This window comes from Aspergillus heteromorphus (genome assembly GCF_003184545.1).
Source record: "Aspergillus heteromorphus CBS 117.55 chromosome Unknown BO70scaffold_14, whole genome shotgun sequence".
Lineage (NCBI taxonomy): Eukaryota > Fungi > Ascomycota > Eurotiomycetes > Eurotiales > Aspergillaceae > Aspergillus > Aspergillus heteromorphus.
In genome coordinates, this window is record NW_020290419.1 from 170,902 (window position 1) to 189,963 (window position 19,062).

The window sequence follows — 19,062 nt, forward strand, 5'->3', positions numbered from 1 at the left end:
CATTGTCATTAATGCCAAGGAATCCAGACTGACAGCAGCAGGCCCGACATGGGATACTAACTACGGAGCTGCAGGGCTAGTATATATATCCATCTACTAGTACTGCCGGCTCAAAGCAGATTTCTGACAGGATGGATGTATGTATCAATCAGGCTAGCAGCCATCTGTAGCTGTGCACTAGTAGCCACATGGCAATCTGCAAGGTAGATCGGATCGGAAAGAAGGTTGATCGGATCGGAAGGAAGTGGACACTGACTAGATACTAGTGGGCATGCAGCGCCAGATCCTAGTGGGGAAGGTGGTGCCATGGCTTTATGTCTATCTACCATGCTACGCGAGAAGAGAAAGGGTTATCAAAGACTCATTGGAACAAATCAATTCACCGGGCCCTCATGAAGGGGGCGGTTTTGAAATAAAAAAAAAATAACATCGCTGAAATCCGAGAAATGTTGAAACTATGTACATCAATCAATGCTTTCAATGCTCAATTCTTCAGTGCTTTCATGCCGTGAGGGGGCCACGCCCGCTTACAACTTGCCCTTGTTGTAGCGCTCGAAGGACGAGACGGGGGGAGCGGAGTTGGGGTTGGGGTGGTGCTTCTTCAGGGCCATGGTGACGTTGTACTCGAGGTCGAGCTGGGCCTTGGGGTCCTTAGTCTGGGGCTTGAACTCGACAACGAGGTCGTCCTTGACGGCGAAAACGGAGTCGATGTCGAGATGAGGGTCGTCACTGGGGTAGATCTGGTTGATGACGGTGGCGTAGTCGGGGTGGGTGATCATGAGGTGGATATGGGCGGGACGCATGGGGGAGCGGTCCATGATGTTCAGGAGGACACCGGCGGGACCGTCGGTGGGCAGAGAGTAAGGGGTCGGGTGGTAGCAGTACCAGTGGAACTCGCCCTTCTCGTTGGAGCGGAACTTGCCGCGGAGGTTGTTCTCGGACTGGTTGTCGTCCTGGAAGTCATACTGGCCGTTGGCCGACGCCTGCCAGATGTCGAGCACGGCACCGGCGATCGGGGCGCCGGTCTCCATATCCTTGAGGACACCGTGCATCAGGGTGACCTTGCCGTTGGGGTTGGGGTCCTGGATGATGCTGTCGCCAAGCTCACGGAAGGGGGCGTTGGGAGACCAGAAGGGGCCGAGGATGACGTTGGAGGTGGGGGAAAGTCCCTGCTCGGTGACAATCTTGTTGGCGATCTCGTCGACAAGGCTGGAGAAGCCGAGTTAGCACTGATTTGTCTTCTTGCGCGGAGGGTGTTTCGTTGGGAGGACTTACGATTCCAGACCGATGACATCGCAGATACGGTGACCCTCGTTACGGACGGGAGTGCTGATCTTGCCGATGGAGTTGACGAACTCAACACCCATCATCCACTCGGCGGAGGTGAGCTCGACCTCGCGGGCGAAGTCATGGATGTGACGGATCAGAGCGCCCAGGACCACGCGAGCGCGCTCGGGGGTCTTGGGTCCCATGGCGTTGACGACATAGGGAGTGAAGTTGGGGTCGAAGCGGGGGTTGGTCGACATGGTGGATGGAGGTTGTGGTTGTATGGGGGGAAGCAGGGAGTTGGAGTCTGGATGAGGAGAGAGGAGAGGAGAGAGAATGGAGGATGGTGAGTGGAAGAGTCGAGCAGAGCGGCCGACTCGAAGGTCTATATAGACGGTCGCGACGGGGCGTGGCAATGGCTGGGGATAGTGAGGGCGCAGGCCGGCGACGGCAAATCATTCGGCTACCCGTGCGTGTGGGGGCGCCGCAACGGGGGAAAGAACCGTCGCCACATGCCGAATGGTTGGATGGCCTGATGGCCGGCCAGAGCGCTGCCCGGATCTGGCTGGTTGAACAGCCGAGTGGCGGCAGCTCCGTCTACTGAGCTAGCCGGATCGACTGGGGTCACCTGGGCCTTCCATCTAATGGCATCTGGCCCAAACCAAATCCGAGAAAAGTCAAACGCTGGTCTTCTCCGCGTCGCTCCGCGTCGCTCCGCAAATCGCAGGCGATCTGATTATGCGCAGGGGGGCGCGGGGGAAAGCAGGGGAAGCAACCGGGGGCCGGGGATGCTCTTACCCGCGGCTAAGACCTCTTCTCTACTGTTCTCTGCCTTCCCCGGGATTCCCTCGCCGCCCACGTGCCGGGCCCCTCTGTCTTCCCGCCCGGCAAGGTTCGCCCGCCTCCATTGCCGCCACCCTGACCGGCGGATTTAGAAGGGCCCGGATTGGCCAGACGAGAGCCGTCACTCTAGATGCTCACGTGAGTCCTTTCGACCCTGGGCCATCCCAACTAATACGAGGGCTTAAGGTTAGGCTTTTTTGCCGCGGCGTCAAAATATCCCCGGCAGGGAGAAAGTGGCACTGGAACTGATTTTGAGTTGAATTCTATGAAATGGGTCTAGTTATGGAAATGGAACTTTCCCACCGTCCACTCTGTTGTTGAATAGAGACCACCAACCAACCAACTCGCCCTCCTAAGTCAACTACTATCACCTACCTACTCCTACCCATCCCTAAGAATTACGTAGCCAGAATAGCATCCAGCCAGCCTCCCGCCGGCCACTCCTCCATCCCATCACGAGAGATTAACATCCTGGAAAACACTCACGTCCCAGATTCCCGTCATATCAAACGGAAACCCATCCATCGTCCCAAATGTCCCCGAAATACTCATCATGTCGTCCACGATATCATTATTAGTCTGCGTCTCGGGCAGCGATATCGCCGCCGGATTGACAAGCTGATTATCCGGCTGCATGAAGGTGTGGTCCGTGGTTGCGTTGCTATTGGGGTTGTTGTTTCTAGGGAGTCGGTTGAGGAGGCGCTCGCAGTGATCGAGGCACATGTCGGCCACATCCCAGTCTTCTTCCTCGCGTACGCGGTGGAGAATCGACCGAAAGGTTTCAACGTTCGTGAGGCAGGAGCGGGCGACTTCCGGGTCGGTGGTTTCAAGGGCGCATCGGACGAGGAGGGTGGCGGTTGTGGTGAGGTGGAAGGCGCTATCTTTCAGGGGGGTTAGTCCAGTATTTTGTTGGGGTTGGGTTGGGTGTCTCGGGGAAGGGAGGTGGTGCGTACAGGGAAGCCAGAATTCCTGGAAGTTTTCTTTCTGTAGGGAGGAGATAAATTGCACGATCTCTTCTGCAGATTGTCGGCATTCGGTTTGGAAGTAGCGGCGAGCTTCAGGGTTATCTCCCTCGGTATTATTGACTTTCTAGAAGGGAGTTAGGACGATTATACGGAATGAATAGTCTGGCGAATGGTACCCACGTTCAGCTCTACGCGGCTGACAAGCATCTTCACGGCCAGGAAGCCTAGTTGCAGACTGCTTGTCCCCGCGATACGCTCCTCAGAAGAGCTTAGAGGGGGGGTTTGTAGCCAGTTAGGGAGGGAGTCCTCCCATGCATCAAGATCGGTTCGGATCTGCCGCACCTTCTTCGTGATTTCGCGGTGGGCTTGGTATTGGAGACCGTAGACGAGTGGCAGCAACTCTCCTAGGATTTCGGTGAGCCGGCACAGCGCGATGTGGCAGTGAGTAGCGCGGATGCGCTCGGGGGTGCGAGAGGCCTGAGGTATCAGTACATCAACGGTGGGAAGAGGGACATCGTATTGATTTTTGGCGATCTGAGGAGGCACGCCATGGCCAAAGCTCCCCCTGTTCGCTGTCAGCCGCTGAAAGGTTGGATGTAAATAATGAGGATGCGCTCACCAGCGATCATGTATCACAACGGCCCACCATAGTCTTATGCGATGATTCTTTTCGGCCCGGGATAATTTCCAGTGGCTGGGATCCCGGTTTAAGCCCAGACAATGTGCAAGGGAAATCATCCGACCGCAGCTGATGGCATTTCCAGTCATAGAAAATATCGGACGACCGGTCAGGTCAATGAGAGCCGCACTGATTGTTGAAAGACCCGGGGCGGAGAACTCCTCGTGTAGAGCGGCTACAGTCATGTTGACCGCGTACCGGGGATCTGGCTTTGGATGACAAGCCAGTTTGGGTGTGTGTTTCCAGTAGACCAGCGACATTGAGTAAACCTGGCAGAGGAGAGAGGCCGGCGGGTCTCCTGGAGACTTGGAAAGAAAGGCATCCCAGAAGCTTTCCCCATCAAAGATAGGGAATGCTGCATTGAATCTGTTGATAAATCTGATACCTAAAGTTAGTGCTCTAGCCTAGATCCTAAAACCACGGGAGGCGTACAGTCTGACTAGGTCGTGCTTGAAAGGTCCGAGAATCTGTTCCAGGATTTCCTTCTGATTCTCCCCGGGAGGAACGCCAACGCGCATGCCTTGCCTCCGTCGGGAGACTGTTGTGTAGAGGATTGGTTTCTGTGGGTCGCTTGAATAGACATTATATGGTTGATTTTTCGGCTCCACAGATCTGTTGGTTCCCTCAGGTGGTATATACCGCTCAATCACCTGGGCATCCTCGGCCACGACAGGTCCGACTATGAGAACTGATTCATTGTGGGGATCTTCGATTCCTTGGCTTCTGGACTCGCTTCTCCGACGGTCTATCGCTGAGTCCGAATGGGCCCCGCTGGAAGCCTGTCGTCGGCTGGTATTGGAAGGGGAATCGAGGTCTGGGGAGCGCTTGCGCTTCTGACCTAACAATGAAACACGCGTGTGGTCTGGCGCCCATGATTTAGAGTCCCCGTTGTTCATGAGATGGTCATGACTGGGCTCCTCTTGGTAATAACAATCCGCGCCTTGGACCCGACAAAGGAGACACGATTGTCCAGGAATGTCTACTGTACATCGAGATTTGCGTTTCCTACACAAATCGCAGGCCCTAACCTTGTGTGACCGGTATGGTCTGGCTCCAGCATTGAATCCTGGAGAAGCAAGCTTCTGCGAGGAACCGCTTGGAACTGCAGGCGGTGACATGATGAGCCCCCAATGGGATTATCGCTGACTCCAGACAGGCTGCAATAGGCGGCGATTAATGACCTGGCTAGGCTAGGCCATAGACTTCCGCTGACACCAGGCTAGATAAGAGCAGACAAGGTGCGGGATAAGTAGATCCGGCCAGTGGAACTGGTGCGCCTAGGCCAGCACAGTCATCTGCTGATAATCGGGAATTCGCGTCAGACTGGGCTAGATGATTAGACTTGGAGATGGGAGGGGCGTTGGACCAGGAAATGCGGATCATGGGGCAGTGTTGAGTAGCATATCGTTGCAGCGGAGTATGGATCAGGCAACAAAGGCCTCAATCACCTTACTCGGAGGCCGACCTCCTTGCATTTCTGGAAAGATGAAAATAGTAATGCGGAGTATTAAAAAACTTGAATCATAATTCTTATCAGGACTGCAGGTTACGTTGGTGGATCAAAGTGGGGGGGCTGAGTCATCCAGGACGACCAACCACGTGCGGCGATGGGCTGGAGCTGCAGCTGTGGGTGCCTGAGAGAAATGGCATTACTGCACGTGTAAGAAGTACCTTGTATGTGTTTCCCCACTAGGCATTATTCTAGCGGTATTCTCCAACAGCACGTGGTGTGATATGTCAGAAATTTGCCAAAGACCGTTCTCACGTTTGCGGGGAGGAAGGAATCCGATCTCGCAGACTGGCAGTCAAGGGAGGCGGTCGAGACAAAGTCACATGACATACTGTACCTTTTCACGTGACATTATGGTGACCAGGGTTGGTTTGTACCCGTCGGTATCACGCGATATTTCCCCAGCTTCCGTTGTTCACGCCCGCCAGAGTGTACGGAGTAGAACACTTTTCGTCTATCATGCCCGACTCTCTTTCAACTGTGCTCTACCTTGATACAATCCCCGCATATATCCTCTCTCCCCCTCCCTTCCTCCCTCCCTCCCTCCCCCCCCCACCCCTCTCTGTCTCTCTCTCTCTCTCTCTCTCTCTCTCTTACCTTGTCATCTCTCCACCGCCGACTCGAACCCCACACAGAACGTATGACCTTCGAGCGCAAAAATGATGCCGCATCTGGACCAAGAAGGCAAAGCAGCCGACAACCGAGCGCGCAAGAAGCGGGGTCCATGGCGTGATCTGCTGATTGGCGAGACACGGGCGGATAAGCCAGTCCGCCCCTCCTTGGGCCGCGTGCCACCAGCCGAGAGCCGACGGTTGAAGTATGGAGTACTCGGTGCACTCCTCCGGATTCCCCTCCCTATATAGAGGGCATCGATGTCCCTCTCGGCCGGAACAGAGACCCAAATCGCTCAGTCGTCTCCTTTATCCATTGACTGCGAGACAACATGGCTCCGAAACGCCCCAACTTCCTCGTCGTGGTTGCGGATGACCTTGGCTTCTCGGACATCGGCTGCTATGGCGGGGAAATTCGCACCCCCAATCTAAACCGCCTGGCTCAGCAGGGCGTCCGGTTTACGGATTTTCATGCCGCTGCTGCATGCTCGTGAGTGGACTCCTGCGCGAAGCTCTCATGTGTTCTTGATATTGATTCCCGTCTTCCTCTTCTGGCAGGCCCACTCGAGCCATGATTATGACTGGAACGGACCATCACATCGCCGGTCTGGGAAACCTCGTCGAATGGACCAACATTTCCGGCCAGAACGGCCCTAAGGGCTCGCAGATGAGTACTGCCCCACAGCGCGGCATGCCTGGCTACGAGGGTTACCTGAATGAGCGCGTCGCCACACTCCCCGAGGTCCTCCGCGACGCGGGCTATCACACCCTCATGTCCGGGAAATGGCATCTCGGGCTCACGCCGGAACGCGCCCCCTCTCAACGTGGCTTTGATCGCTCTCTCGCCCACCTCCCCGCTTGCTCCAACCACTACGCCTACGAGCCTCAGCTACAGGACGCTGACGAAACTCCCACCTTCCTTGAGGCGAGCTACATCGCCCTGCACATGGAAGACGATCAGTACGTCAAGAAACTCCCGGAGGGGTGGTACTCGTCGGATGGATACGGGGATAAGATGCGTCAGTATATCCAGGAATGGCACGATCGGAGCGATGACCGTCCGTTCTTCGCGTATTTGCCTTTCACGGCCCCGCATTGGCCCCTCCAGGCCCCTCGCGAGTACATCGACCAATACCGTGGCGTGTATGATGATGGCCCGGAGGCCCTCCGTCAGAAGCGTCTCGAACGGCTGAAGGCCCTCGGGATGATCCGCGACGATGTTGAGGCGCATCCCGTCGACGCGGAGGAAGTCAAGCCCTGGGAGGAGTTCACGGCTGAGGAGAAGAAGTTGTCCTGCACGGCCATGGAAGTCTTCGCGGGAATGGTGGAGTGCATTGATGCCAACGTTGGCAAGGTTGTCGATTATCTGACTGAGATCGACGAGTTGGATAACACCTTTGTTTGCTTCATGTCTGACAATGGCGCCGAGGGGGCGGCCTATGAGGCTTACCCCATGGTGCAGAGCGGGGTCATGCCTCATCTCCAGAAATACTACGACAACTCACTTGAGAACCTCGGCAACTACAACTCCTTCATCTGGTATGGCCCGCGGTGGGCGCAGGCCGCCACTGCACCGTCCAGGCTGTACAAGGCCTTCACGACAGAGGGCGGAGTGCGCGTGCCTTTCCTTGCACGGTTCCCGTCCAGTGTCACGGCGGGGGATCATGTCCGCAATGGCGGGATCACGGACCAGTTTGCGACAGTGATGGACCTGGCGCCGTCGATTCTTGACATGGCGGGCGTGACGCACCCGGCACCGACGTATCAGGGGCGGGAGATTGTACATATGCGCGGCAAATCGTTCTACCCCTGGGTTGCGGGCGAGAATGCGCGGATCCATGACAAAGATTTTGTCCAGGGGTGGGAGACGTGCGGGCGGGCGGCACTGCGGTTTGGGGACTGGAAGATTGTGTATATCCCGAAGCCGAAGGGGCCGGAGCGGTGGCAGCTGTATAACCTGGTGGAGGACCCGGGAGAGATCCATGATCTGGCGGATCAGCAACCGGATCGGCTGGCGCAGCTGCTGAAGCTCTGGGACCAATATGTGATCGAGACCGGGGTGATCCCTTTGAACCCGGATCTCGGCAATTTCTTGGAGGCGACGGAGGCGCAGATGCCGGAGAATGCGTGGATGGAGTATGACTATTGGAAGAAGGGGGCGAGGGATGAGCCCGAGAAGTTCATGAGAAAGCCCCCCCGGTTTCAGCGGGTGGTGAAGCAGTTTTAGCTGGCTGGCTGGCGAACTCGATCCAATCCAATTCATGTCTCATTCATTAGTCTTGGTGAGCCTGCCCTGTTACGGTAGCTATGTAGGTATTTGCTATCTATCCTCATTAGAGGACTCGGTAAACTCAACAACTCCCCATAAAAACGATACTTGGGTTTTGTAGGACCTATCGATCAAGTCTCCCATCATTCTATTCTCGACTCCTCTCTCCGACAATCTTCAGCCGTAGGTAGGGAAAAACAAGAAGCAAGCGGCAGGCGGTGAGGGTCTCACTATCTCACTGATTCGACCCCCGCAGAGGATCCTCCTACTCTGGTGCGCCCAGTACGATCTCCGCTCCAAGCTTCAACTAGATACTACTAATAACAGGATGTGGTAACGGTATCTATCTGTTGTCCGATGCGGGACAGGGTTTGGATTACCGGATCCATCGAAACACGGCGGGGCGGACCCCGCGGACGCTAGACCGCATCGGGCCAATGAATCCGGGCGTCTTATCGGACGTGTCTTATCTGCGCATCGCTACTCGAGACTAGTACTCCGTACTTACTATCTACTGCTTGCTGGACTTGTTCAGACTCGTTGGACTCGCTCTCGTTACCTCCAGTCGCTTATTTAAAGCTTGCATACATCTCCTCCCTCCTACCCCGATTGTTATACACACTTGCTGGTTGCATCACTTTTCTCAAGTCTCTCCCCATAGACCCTCCTCTCTTGTCATACCCCTACCTACATCTCCGGTTTATTTCTCGCCCTCGCGTTACACATACATACATACCCGCCACCCCGCCCATCATAACCTTAACATTGGACGCTCCCTCCCCGCGCCCACCCGAAGATTGGCACAATACAGGACTCCCTCCCTCCCTCCCTTCCCCTTTATCCCTTCATCCCACTTCCCTTATCACAATGGTTCTCGAGCGCCTCCAGCAATTGAGCCACCAGGTGAAGGCTACTTCGCCTCCGCCCCATCCCTTGGATCCCCTCTCCACTGTTGAAATCGACACGGCCGTCGCTCTGATCCGCAAGGAATATGGCAAGGTCAACTTCAATGCAGTCACCCTCTACGAGCCTCGCAAAGCGGAGATGATGGCCTGGCTGGCCGATCCCCAGAAGGCCCCTTGCCCGGCACGCGCCGCCGATATTGTTGCCATTGCGCCAGGCGGCAAGATCTACGACGGGATCGTCGATTTGGACCAGAAGAAGATCGTCAAATGGGAACACACTCCTGGGGTACAGCCTCTCATCACCATGGAGGATCTGCAGGAGGTCGAATCAATTGTCCGCAAGGACCCGAAGGTGATCGAGCAATGCGCGATTATTGGTATCCCGCAGGAAGATATGCACAAGGTCTACTGTGATCGTAAGCCCTCCCTTCCGGTGTGCTTGTCTTTTTTTGTGCAAAGCCTGACTTGAGTGCAGCTTGGACGATCGGCTACGATGAGCGCTTCGGTACGGACGTCCGTCTGCAGCAGGCTCTTATGTATTACCGCCCTCACATTGATGACTCCCAATACACCTATCCTCTGGATTTCTGTCCCATATTCAACGCCGAAACAAAGCAGGTGATTCATATCGACGTTCCCACGGTCCGCAGGCCCATCAGCAAGGCTCCTCCAAACAACTACCATTCCGACGCCATTGAGAAGGAGGGTGGCTACCGGACAGACCTGAAGCCCATCTACATTACTCAGCCGGAGGGCGTTTCCTTCAATATCAATGGCCGCAGCATCGATTGGCAGAAGTGGAACATCCATGTTGGGTTCAACTACCGCGAGGGTATTGTCCTGAACAACATCACCTTCAATGACCATGGCAATGTCCGTCCTGTCTTCTACCGTCTGTCCTTGGCGGAGATGGTGGTTCCCTATGGAAACCCCGAGCACCCCCACCAGCGCAAGCATGCGTTCGACCTGGGCGAATACGGCGCTGGATACATGACCAACAGCCTGTCTCTTGGCTGCGATTGCAAGGGTGCCATTCACTACATGGACGCTGCGTTTGTCAACCGCGCAGGAGCCAGCACGATAGTGAAGAACGCTATCTGCATCCACGAGGAGGATGCAGGCATTCTTTTCAAGCACACTGACTTCCGTGACGAGTCGGTCATCGTGACCCGTGCGCGGAAGCTGGTCATTTCTCAGATCTTCACGGCCGCCAACTATGAGTACTGTGTGTACTGGATCTTCCACCAGGACGGCACCATCCAGCTGGACATCAAACTGACCGGTATCCTGAACACCTATGCGATGAACCCGGGCGAGGACACCAAGGGTTGGGGCACCGAAGTCTACCCCGGTGTGAACGCACACAATCACCAGCACTTATTCTGTCTGCGTGTGGACGCCAACATTGACGGACCCAACAACACCATCTTCCAGGTTGACGCGACCCGCGGCCCGGGTGAGGTGGGAAGTGCCGAGAACAAGTATGGGAACGCCTTCTACGCCAAGAAGACCAAGTACAGCACGCCGTTAGAAGCGATGGCGGATTACGACGGCAACACCAGCCGGACCTGGGACATTGCCAACACCAACAAGCTTCATCCTTACAGCAAGAGGCCTGTGTCCTACAAACTAGTCAGCCGCGAAGTTCCCCCCTTGCTTCCCAAGGCGGGTGGATTGGTTTGGAAGCGAGCAGGATTTGCTAGACATGCCGTGCATGTCACCCAATGTGAGTATACTCCCATCATATTGCGGACGTAAATATCCTGACTGATCTGGTCCTATCTAGATGCCGATGACCAGATCCACCCTGCTGGTCGCCACGTACCACAGACATCGGGCGAGCCATCCCAAGGTCTACCGGCATGGATCGAAGCCGCGGGTGCGGACAGCTCGATCGACAACACCGACGTCGTGCTATGGCACACCTTCGGGCTAACGCACTTCCCAGCCCCTGAAGATTACCCCATCATGCCTGCCGAGCCGATGACATTGCTTCTTCGCCCTAGACACTTCTTCACTCGGAACCCAGCCCTGGATGTTCCTCCTAGCTTTTCCCAGACGCCATCCCAGCTGGCGGCCAGTGCGGGCTCCTGCTCCTCTTGTAAGAAGAGTGATGGATGCAGCGTGCAGGTTTAAGATTTCGGGTTACATGTGGTTTACTTCGGCGTTGCAGACCATCGAGAATGGTCCTTCCTTTTGTGGATATTATATCATGTTGATTAGCTTTGAATACACCTTTATTTTTTCGATCACTGTTAAAGATCCCACATATTGATCTACGTAAGACCGAACTAGCGATCTGAATTATTAGTTGCGCTTACATCCCGGTCTCGCTGCACCCGAGAGTCGGTTTCTGAACGAAAACACCACGATGACTAGTTAGTACTACCCCTGGACAACCAACCCATCGCTTTTCCCACTTGTCTCCGTCCCGACCGGTTGGTAGACAAGATAGACAGTCTGGTCCCAAGACGAACCTTCAACTTTCGTAACGCCCAATTCAAACTCTCATTACGAATCCCCAGTATAAGCATAATACTGGTCAAGTCTTGGCTCAATCGACCATGAAGACGCGCCAATGCAAGGCTCCGAAACGCGCCGTGTGTGTTAACGGCCGAAGTTACCGAAACGCGCCGAAGCGAGACAACTCGGCAGGTATGTACAGCCTGTTGCCAGTGGAAGGAGCGTTCAACGTCCAGCTGCACCCGCCTGGCGGGTCCGATGTGCATTTCCAATAAAGGCAGGAGGGGGGAGGGGAAGAGGAAGGGGGTCCCTTATCAACAGGGCATTCTCCAGATATCACAGCACGTCAAGGGCAAGCAAATTCACAATGTCAATGCCAATACTGGCTTCTCCGTCAGTCTTACAAACCACAACAGCTGCCTTCACGGGCACGACCCATCATCGGTCACCAAAAGAACGCTCCGACCTGGATCAATACAATCCCAAGTGGCCGACGGGATTCCACAACGCCAGCATCAAGCAGTGGGTGCACGACTACTACAGCACCATCGACAACAAGGATGCGCCCCCGTATGCCGCGGTCGACTTTTACGCTGAAGACGCAAAGATCCAGCTGGGCAGGCGGCATTTGGACCGAGCGAGTGAGTAAACCCGCGACTGACTTTCTCTGAATCTCAGGAGGGATGCGTTAAGCTAGCTGACGTCCCCAGCTTTACTCCAGATGAGCGCCTCCTCGTGGGATCAGGTTGAGTCCCGACGACATAACCCCCGGCAGGCCTACCCTCTGGGAGACGATGCCTACTTGGTTGAGGGTGATGCCACGTACGTGTATAAGAATGGGGAGACCAAGTCGTTCGAGTGGTGTGGAAAGATGCACCTGGTGAAGGTGTATGGGAGATGGGTGATGGATTCTTATAAGACGTATTTTGCGACGGGATACTGAGAAAGCTTCGGTTGACTTTTCTGGTTTTGCCGGCGGCAACCGGCTTCTCAGGGGTGAGAACCCATCCGAGATAGCCAGAGATATAGATACACTCACCGGGTCCATCTGTTTGGACGGGAGCCTATTCTTCAGTTTGTGCAGAGAGGCAACGCTGTACGGAGGATGTTGTACAAAGCACTCCGTACCAAGTCTCTCTGTAGAGAGATTGTTCCGTAGAAGAGGCGTGTAGATAGTCGCGGTGATCCGCGGGTTTCCGCGGGATGGACGAGTGGATCGGACGGCACTACTACTAGTACATAGTAGTAAGTCGCGCATCCGGCAAGACGGCAAAACGATGCATCCCACCCATCCCCCAACCAGGCCGAGTATTTACCGGGCACTTACTCCGCATCTAGACGAGGTCGGGTTAGGGTCAAGCGTCAAGCGTCAAGCGTCAACATACTATCCGTGGGGATCCTTGCTGCGGTGATTTCCGTCATTTCTCGCCCTCCTCATCCGACTCCAGCCACGCGACCACCTCGGCAACCGGCCCGATGAGACGGCGGACACGGCGCAGTGTCGTCCACCTGATCTTCTTCGTCGGGATTCTGTGTCTCATCCTCTTCCTTAACCGACCGTCGCCACCCAGCCGGTCCTTCGCCTGGACCACCGTCTCGTATGAGACCACCGCTACCCGCCTGCCCGAGGCCCGGGGCGAATGTCCCGGTCTGGCAGAGACCGACAAACCCGTCCTGATCGTGTCGCGGGTTGCCGCGGATGACTCCAGCTGGCTCGCGCCGCTGGCGGAGCGGTATCACCTCTGCGTATACACGGCGGACGCACCGCGCGACCCGCGGTCGAAGCAGCTGCAGGTGCCGGCCAACCGGGGCCATGAGGCGATGGGCTACCTGACCTTCCTGATTGACAACTATTCCCATCTCCCCGCGGCGGGGATGGTCTTCGTGCACGGCTCGCGCTGGGCATGGCACAACGATGCCCCGGACTACGACAACGCGGCGCTGCTGGCCGCGCTGAACATCACCACCGCCCTAGCACCCTGGGGGTACCACAATCTCCGGTGCGACTGGAGCGTCAGCACCTGCTCCCCGAAGACGCCCGCCCAAGGCAGCCTGGAGCTGTCGATGCAGTCTGTTCTGGAGCCGTGGAGCGCGCGGACGGCGTCGGACGTGGCTCTGCCGGGCGCGCTGGCCTCCCTCTTCGGCGGTGATCTCGAGAGCAGCCGCGTGCTGCTGGGTCGGAACGACGCGGTGCGGGCGCAATGCTGCGCGCAGTTCGTGATCAGCCGCGAGAGCGTTCGACAGCACACGCGGGACGAGTACGTCGCGTTGCGGCAGTGGCTGCTGGATGGGAGGGACGAGAGCCTCTCGCCCAACCGCCGAGCGGCGCCACGGGATGACCGCGTTGCGGGCCGCATCTTGTCTTATGTGTGGCACATCTTGTTCATCCAGCGCCGGAACCTTTATCCGGAGGGGCTGGGCGGGAGTATCGACCTGGAGCGACTGAATTCGATTGCGTGTCCCCGAGCGGAAGACTGCTACTGTCGCCTGTATGGACGGTGCGATCTCTCGCCGTGCAGCGACGGGACTTGCTATGGGCAGTACCAGCTGCCTCGGGATTTCAAGGTTCCGGAGTGGGTGACTCAGGGGAAGGCATGAAGGGCTACCGTAGCAGATGGTGACGGGATAGACTTTTGTTTCTTTGGCGAGGATGAAGCCTGGCAAGGACACCCAGTCATCAAGGCATCAAGGCATCAAAGCAACGTCTTCAGGCATCAAGTGCTCGGGCGATGCTCTCAGGCACCAAATTGTCCAGCGTATTTTGTAATGCATTTACTTGTTTCCTCCAGAGGATCAAGCTAACAGCTTCTATTCTATCTAAATATTCTTCTTCTTCTACATCTACCACCTTACTTACTTCTAGTTATCTTCTACTTTCGACTTTTAGCATGTTGTTTTAGTTACCGTTTTGAGAGCCCACTAATCAGCGGCCTCTATTCCGGCCCTGCCCGTCGACCACTGACGCACCCCATCAAATCTTCGCCACAAGTCTTGGAATCCTGCCCAATAAGTAGTCACATAAACAGCTTGGTTTCAAGACAATAAGCATTGTTGTCATCTAAGAGCTGCACGGGGCATGTTTACGCGTCCCTCTTGCTTTGTCATTTGTATGCGACACACAAATGAAGAGTCGCTGACTACACCGTATAACAGCCGGAGGTACTCGGTACTCCGTACAGATAGCGGAATGGGTGAACACGCCTATATAGCAATCCAGGCCGGCCAACGGGACAGTCATTCTCCATATATATCTATCTATGTCATAATGGAATAGTGGGATGGTGGACGTTGCCAATGATGCAAGTGCGTATGTAAGTATAGTACATATGTACTCCATACGCACGTTGCGGATCAACCCGGAACCAGACATGGGAAGGAGTTCGCAACCCGACCATTAACTATTAAATAGTTAACTAGTTATGCGGAGTCACTCAGGCAGCCAAACCACCAGCACCCACCAGGTCCAGGTCCAGGTGATGCTGACACTGACAGCCTGATTTGGGGGTAATCATAATCCCCTGACCACTGACTGACCAGACTGACCACTGAGAGAGGGAGGGGGGCTAGTCCCGTCGGGGTCACGTTATCGCCAGTATCTGTCACGGGACCCACAATCCCAATGTTGTGGCGGGGTTGGACCCGGCCCCCCCCCCCCCCCCACGGGGAACTCTCTTTTGCAGTTTGCAGTTTGCTCCTTTCATGCGATGATGACATGCGACATGCGACATGCGACATGCGACATGCCGAGCATTCCTGTCAAGCTGTCAATACGTCACCTACATCTGATGCCGACGGGTTCCATCCCCCTTAGCGCTCATTCAGCGGCGTAGGGGAGGTAAGACCCGGATCGCTTCACTTACCTCGAGACCAAACCGAAAGTCCGAACGGAATGTGATGGGCGCGACCCCCCTCCTCCCCGCCGTCCCGAACCGAAACGAACCATACTGGGTTGCTCGAGGCATGGCGTTCTACGACGAAAAGGGAACGTCAGAGATATATCTCGTGGGCAGAGGAGGCTGGCTCAGGATGATTTCTCGCCAAGGTCGGGGCGGATGGTAGCTCTCAGTCAAGTGGCGGGTTTGAGGTTCAGAAACATATCTTGGTTGGGTTACAGTGTTGTTTTACGCTAGGTGACGAACAAGGGGGGCGGTATAGAAGCATACATACTAGAGGGAGGAGAATGCTGGGTAGGCTGTCGGTCATGAGGATGGGCTGTGAGGGCTGGTCCTAGCAGATCAGATGAGCGGTCGCGAAGCATACTATCTATGGTAATAAAAACACTGCCCTATCATGGATTGAGTAGGCTTAATGCAGTCGCGCGGCAATAGAGCGATATATGATAGAGCAAAGGCTGAGGAAAATGGGGTCGCGACGGGCGAAAGGGGGTGAATATACGTGGGATTCAAGGTAGCAGAGCCCCTCTGATGGATAATCCATGATTCCTTTCGATATAGGCTAATAGGGTGAAGGACGATTGGAAAGGGGGGGGGGGGGGTGTCTGGGAGGATTTCGCGGTTTACTACATCTTATCTTAAAGTGTAAATGGCGGGCTCATCTCTGGATGTTCGAACACCTGCGCCGCAGGCCACAACAGGCCAGCCGTCTCAGGTTAATTGATTACTAGTAGTAGTACTATTGAGAAGATAGGAAGAAAAAGAAAAGAAAGAAGTGATATAAAACGCCGACCTGACACCAAGGAGATCCAGAAGTTGGTAATAACACCGAAGGCGCTGTTGCAATCGACGAGTCAACCGTACAACAATGCAGTGTGGCACGGTCGTAGAAACTCAAGTCCGGCTGGACTTGTTTTAGTGAGTTCCGCGGCGCTTCCGGCGACGGAGACTGAGGGCCTTTCGAAGGGAAGCGAAGGGCTTGGGCGGTGGGGCGTTGTAGAAAGGGTCGTTTTTGAAATCCTCGTCGGTGAATTTCTGCTGAGACAGTTAGCGACACGTAGGGACATGGTGGACGACAGCTGAGACTGACCTGACCGGGACAACGCATAAAGTTCCCATACTCGTTCATCATGTTGGTTCCCTCCTCGTATTCGTACGTACGGCCTTCCAGGTCCGTGTGACCTGGAGGATAGAAGGCCACCCCATCGAGAGGACGGTGACTATCCATGCAGTCGCTAATTTTATCCATCGGAGTGGCCTTCAAGGCTTCTGCGGTGGAGTCTTTGAGCGCCTCGACCGGGCTCTGCTTGGTATCGTAATTCCTCTCAGGGTACACCGCATCGTAAGGCCCTTCGTGGTGGTACTGGAGGATACTGGCGCTGTCCAGACGATCGATCACGTCGGGGTTGACCAGCAACGAGTGACGAGAATACCTCGTCGGCTGCGAGGAGGTCGACGGGCTGCCGCGGCGGTGGTGCCGCGAGCGGTGGCGAGAGGGAGGGCTCTCCTTCCTCCCTTGTGGCGGCTCGACGGGATGATGTTCGGGGGAGCCGGGGTAGTAGACGGACGGGAACGATGTCGAGCGCTGGCGGTTCAGCGTCCGATGGCTTGTGGAGGGAGAGAGGTAGCACTGGTATGGGTTGAAACTGTTCATTTCCAGCTCCGTATTCACGGGGCTGTACCGGTGGGGGAAAGAGGCGGCCGAGTAGGCCGGAAGAACGGCGGAGGCCATCGCAAAGAGGCGAAAGGCGAAGAGAAGCCGACGGAGGATGGTGGGAGGGAGAAGAAGACAGACGATGGCCTGGAAGGGATCCGAAGAAGGCCTGATGGCGGGTATATATAGGGATGGCGATGTCTACCCTATAAATGTATGTAGGCACCTAATAGTAGGAGATACTAGTGACTGCGGTATGCAGCCCGTAACTCAAAACAGTGGTGGGGCTGGCAGCGGTGAGGTAAGGTGCGGATGGATGGATGGATGGATGAGTACTGTGTACACGCCTGGAGGACACGCAGGGAGTGGATTTGATAGATTTGAGGGGAATTTGGCAGATTTGGGGACAATGGGAGAAAAGTGGAAGATCGATCGCAGGGGGAGGGGAGGCAGCGGAAGAAGTAGTAGAAGTAGAAGAAGGAGGAGAGCAAGACGGCCGAAGAAAGAAAAGGAAAGGAATGGCAGGGCAGGAAAAGTCAGTTTTCATAGTCGATAGTCAGAGTCAAGTCATTAGGGAGTCATGGTACATCCATTGTTAGTCATCTACGGAGCGCATGCACGCACACACGCTGTCAACCAAGGGACGGGGCTGAGTGTGAGCCGTGACATGATGAGTTGCGCATGATGGATCCCACAGTTTGTACACTATAGTATCTACACACTGTGAGGATCATCCGGGGGTCACCTTATCGATAAGGATAGCGCCGGAAGGCCAGGAAGACTAGACCCGTTCGGTTACATCGGATCCTCCTCGATGATGAAATCGATGGGATCGAGGAAATTGTCAAACAGGATGCGGGAGGGGTTCGCGCCCAGGGCTACTAGTACTGTGACGCGGAAGGCTCCGTCTCTCAGGCACCCTCCAGGTCTAGGCTTCAGGACCACTCCAGATGAACGGGAAGGGCTTCCCCCCCCCTGGTCGATGCGAGTGGAACCTGAGTGGCAACCCTTGCCATCATGATTGTCGCGGTGTCGTCACACGGGGTGGGTGTGTGCAAACTGCGACGAGCCGTTTTACCGACCGGCTGACTAAATCGCAGTCTTGACATCATCATCATCATCCTCCTCGACATAAGCCGCCCACCCGAATGGAAGGACTGCTACTTCTTGCCTGCATTCTCAGTTCACTGGTATGCATGATCATTACATCATATCTATCAGTATCGACAGACTGTCAGAATTCAGAAAAGATGGCTGGCTGCCGGGCCCAATCTTAAGCTTATCGCTAGTACTTTGATGGCTGGATTTCTCCCGGCCAGTCTAGTCCGGAAACGAGTCTTGGTATGCGACTAGAAGCACAGTAGAAGCACGCGCCAGCCATATCTGTCTGCGCTACCAGGGCTTGCATGGTACGTACATTCCCTCCTACGGCTGAGCAAATCAGTATCATCACCCATCAGCCGCATCACATGTTCATTCGCGACTCACTGCACGGGTGGTTACACAGGATCTACTATGTAGACGATTCAACGAACCCTCAGGAACCAGGGACGCGATCTGACGATTCTTTACTTTTGCTCCGCGGGACCTGACACCCACCCACCCATGGCTTGCGTCTTCTGTCAACCACTGCGAGGTGACATTATCCGCGGTCTTCCATTGCTTCATGCCTGTCTCACATGAGGATAGCCGTGTCTAGACTTCCAAGACCCGGTTGTCAAAAATGGTGGGAGGGGCTAGATCCATGATCCACAAACTCATTTGGTGTTTTTCCGTCCCGCCAGTTACTTGTCACTTTGTCGGCCACATTCTACCTCCCTACCTGTTCACAGTGAGTTCACCAAAGTAATCTTTTCATGAAGATGTATTGTAGATAATCCTCTGGCTCTGATTACTATTACCTGAAAGTTTGAGAAAACTTCTATCTAGCGACAAGCTCCGTACCTAGGTATACAGCACCTCCCAAATAGTATACTGTCGACTGCATTGTTGCTTTGTTCCAGG

At 55.3% G+C, this 19,062-nt stretch overlaps 7 protein-coding genes across 7 annotated transcripts; 3 read left to right on the forward strand and 4 right to left on the reverse strand.

Annotated features, from left to right (window-relative positions):
• Positions 1 to 360: 360 nt before the first annotated feature.
• On the reverse strand, positions 361 to 1,665 carry BO70DRAFT_362494 (putative catechol dioxygenase). The gene is made up of 2 exons (XM_025543316.1): positions 1,276 to 1,665; positions 361 to 1,209 (listed from the first exon to the last, which is right to left on the reverse strand). Exons 1-2 carry the CDS (start codon positions 1,524 to 1,526, stop codon positions 528 to 530), a joined length of 933 nt encoding a protein of 310 aa, XP_025398843.1. The 5' UTR covers positions 1,527 to 1,665; the 3' UTR covers positions 361 to 527.
• A 753-nt stretch (positions 1,666 to 2,418) lies between these two features.
• BO70DRAFT_315663 (putative C6 transcription factor) lies at positions 2,419 to 5,226 on the reverse strand. The gene is made up of 5 exons (XM_025540323.1): positions 4,186 to 5,226; positions 3,694 to 4,131; positions 3,255 to 3,639; positions 3,063 to 3,198; positions 2,419 to 2,990 (listed from the first exon to the last, which is right to left on the reverse strand). Exons 1-5 carry the CDS (start codon positions 4,869 to 4,871, stop codon positions 2,563 to 2,565), a joined length of 2,073 nt encoding a protein of 690 aa, XP_025398844.1. The 5' UTR covers positions 4,872 to 5,226; the 3' UTR covers positions 2,419 to 2,562.
• A 980-nt stretch (positions 5,227 to 6,206) lies between these two features.
• Positions 6,207 to 8,195, forward strand: BO70DRAFT_337352 (arylsulfatase; the record flags this gene model as incomplete). Its single annotated transcript, XM_025541150.1, has 2 exons — positions 6,207 to 6,364; positions 6,433 to 8,195. 2 exons carry the CDS (start codon positions 6,207 to 6,209, stop codon positions 8,099 to 8,101), a joined length of 1,827 nt encoding a protein of 608 aa, XP_025398845.1. The 3' UTR covers positions 8,102 to 8,195.
• A 783-nt stretch (positions 8,196 to 8,978) lies between these two features.
• Positions 8,979 to 11,283, forward strand: BO70DRAFT_337354 (peroxisomal copper amine oxidase). Its single transcript, XM_025541151.1, has 3 exons — positions 8,979 to 9,464; positions 9,524 to 10,774; positions 10,835 to 11,283. Exons 1-3 carry the CDS (start codon positions 9,011 to 9,013, stop codon positions 11,182 to 11,184), a joined length of 2,055 nt encoding a protein of 684 aa, XP_025398846.1. The 5' UTR covers positions 8,979 to 9,010; the 3' UTR covers positions 11,185 to 11,283.
• Positions 11,284 to 11,981: 698 nt separating this feature from the next.
• On the reverse strand, positions 11,982 to 12,878 carry BO70DRAFT_45444 (uncharacterized protein). The gene is made up of 2 exons (XM_025548461.1): positions 12,551 to 12,878; positions 11,982 to 12,497 (listed from the first exon to the last, which is right to left on the reverse strand). Exons 1-2 carry the CDS (start codon positions 12,767 to 12,769, stop codon positions 12,186 to 12,188), a joined length of 531 nt encoding a protein of 176 aa, XP_025398847.1. The 5' UTR covers positions 12,770 to 12,878; the 3' UTR covers positions 11,982 to 12,185.
• Positions 12,800 to 14,349, forward strand: BO70DRAFT_362498 (DUF3431 domain-containing protein). The gene has a single exon (XM_025543317.1). The coding sequence runs from the start codon at positions 12,988 to 12,990 to the stop codon at positions 14,107 to 14,109; it is 1,122 nt and encodes a 373-aa protein (XP_025398848.1). The 5' UTR covers positions 12,800 to 12,987; the 3' UTR covers positions 14,110 to 14,349.
• A 1,970-nt stretch (positions 14,350 to 16,319) lies between these two features.
• BO70DRAFT_292833 (uncharacterized protein) lies at positions 16,320 to 17,136 on the reverse strand (the record flags this gene model as incomplete). The annotated part of the gene is made up of 2 exons (XM_025539419.1): positions 16,320 to 16,442; positions 16,495 to 17,136. 2 exons carry the CDS (start codon positions 17,134 to 17,136, stop codon positions 16,320 to 16,322), a joined length of 765 nt encoding a protein of 254 aa, XP_025398849.1.
• Between the last annotated feature and the right edge of the window lie 1,926 nt (positions 17,137 to 19,062).

Bases quoted from the DNA above. Each gene is read 5' to 3' on its own strand.
- BO70DRAFT_362494 (XM_025543316.1), bottom strand. From the start codon at position 1,526: ATGTCGACCAACCCCCGCTTCGACCCCAACTTCACTCCCTATGTCGTC. The intron at 1,210-1,275 runs GTAAGTCCTCCC...CGGCTTCTCCAG, and splicing joins GATGTCATCGGTCTGGAATC to CCTTGTCGACGAGATCGCCA.
- BO70DRAFT_315663 (XM_025540323.1), bottom strand. From the start codon at position 4,871: ATGTCACCGCCTGCAGTTCCAAGCGGTTCCTCGCAGAAGCTTGCTTCT. The intron at 3,640-3,693 runs GTGAGCGCATCC...GACAGCGAACAG, and splicing joins GTTGTGATACATGATCGCTG to GGGGAGCTTTGGCCATGGCG. The intron at 2,991-3,062 runs GTACGCACCACC...CCCCCCTGAAAG, and splicing joins CCAGGAATTCTGGCTTCCCT to ATAGCGCCTTCCACCTCACC.
- BO70DRAFT_337354 (XM_025541151.1), top strand. From the start codon at position 9,011: ATGGTTCTCGAGCGCCTCCAGCAATTGAGCCACCAGGTGAAGGCTACT. The intron at 9,465-9,523 runs GTAAGCCCTCCC...ACTTGAGTGCAG, and splicing joins GCACAAGGTCTACTGTGATC to CTTGGACGATCGGCTACGAT. The intron at 10,775-10,834 runs GTGAGTATACTC...GGTCCTATCTAG, and splicing joins TGCCGTGCATGTCACCCAAT to ATGCCGATGACCAGATCCAC.
- BO70DRAFT_45444 (XM_025548461.1), bottom strand. From the start codon at position 12,769: ATGCGCGACTTACTACTATGTACTAGTAGTAGTGCCGTCCGATCCACT. The intron at 12,498-12,550 runs GTGAGTGTATCT...ACCCCTGAGAAG, and splicing joins CGTCCAAACAGATGGACCCG to CCGGTTGCCGCCGGCAAAAC.
- BO70DRAFT_362498 (XM_025543317.1), top strand. From the start codon at position 12,988: ATGAGACGGCGGACACGGCGCAGTGTCGTCCACCTGATCTTCTTCGTC.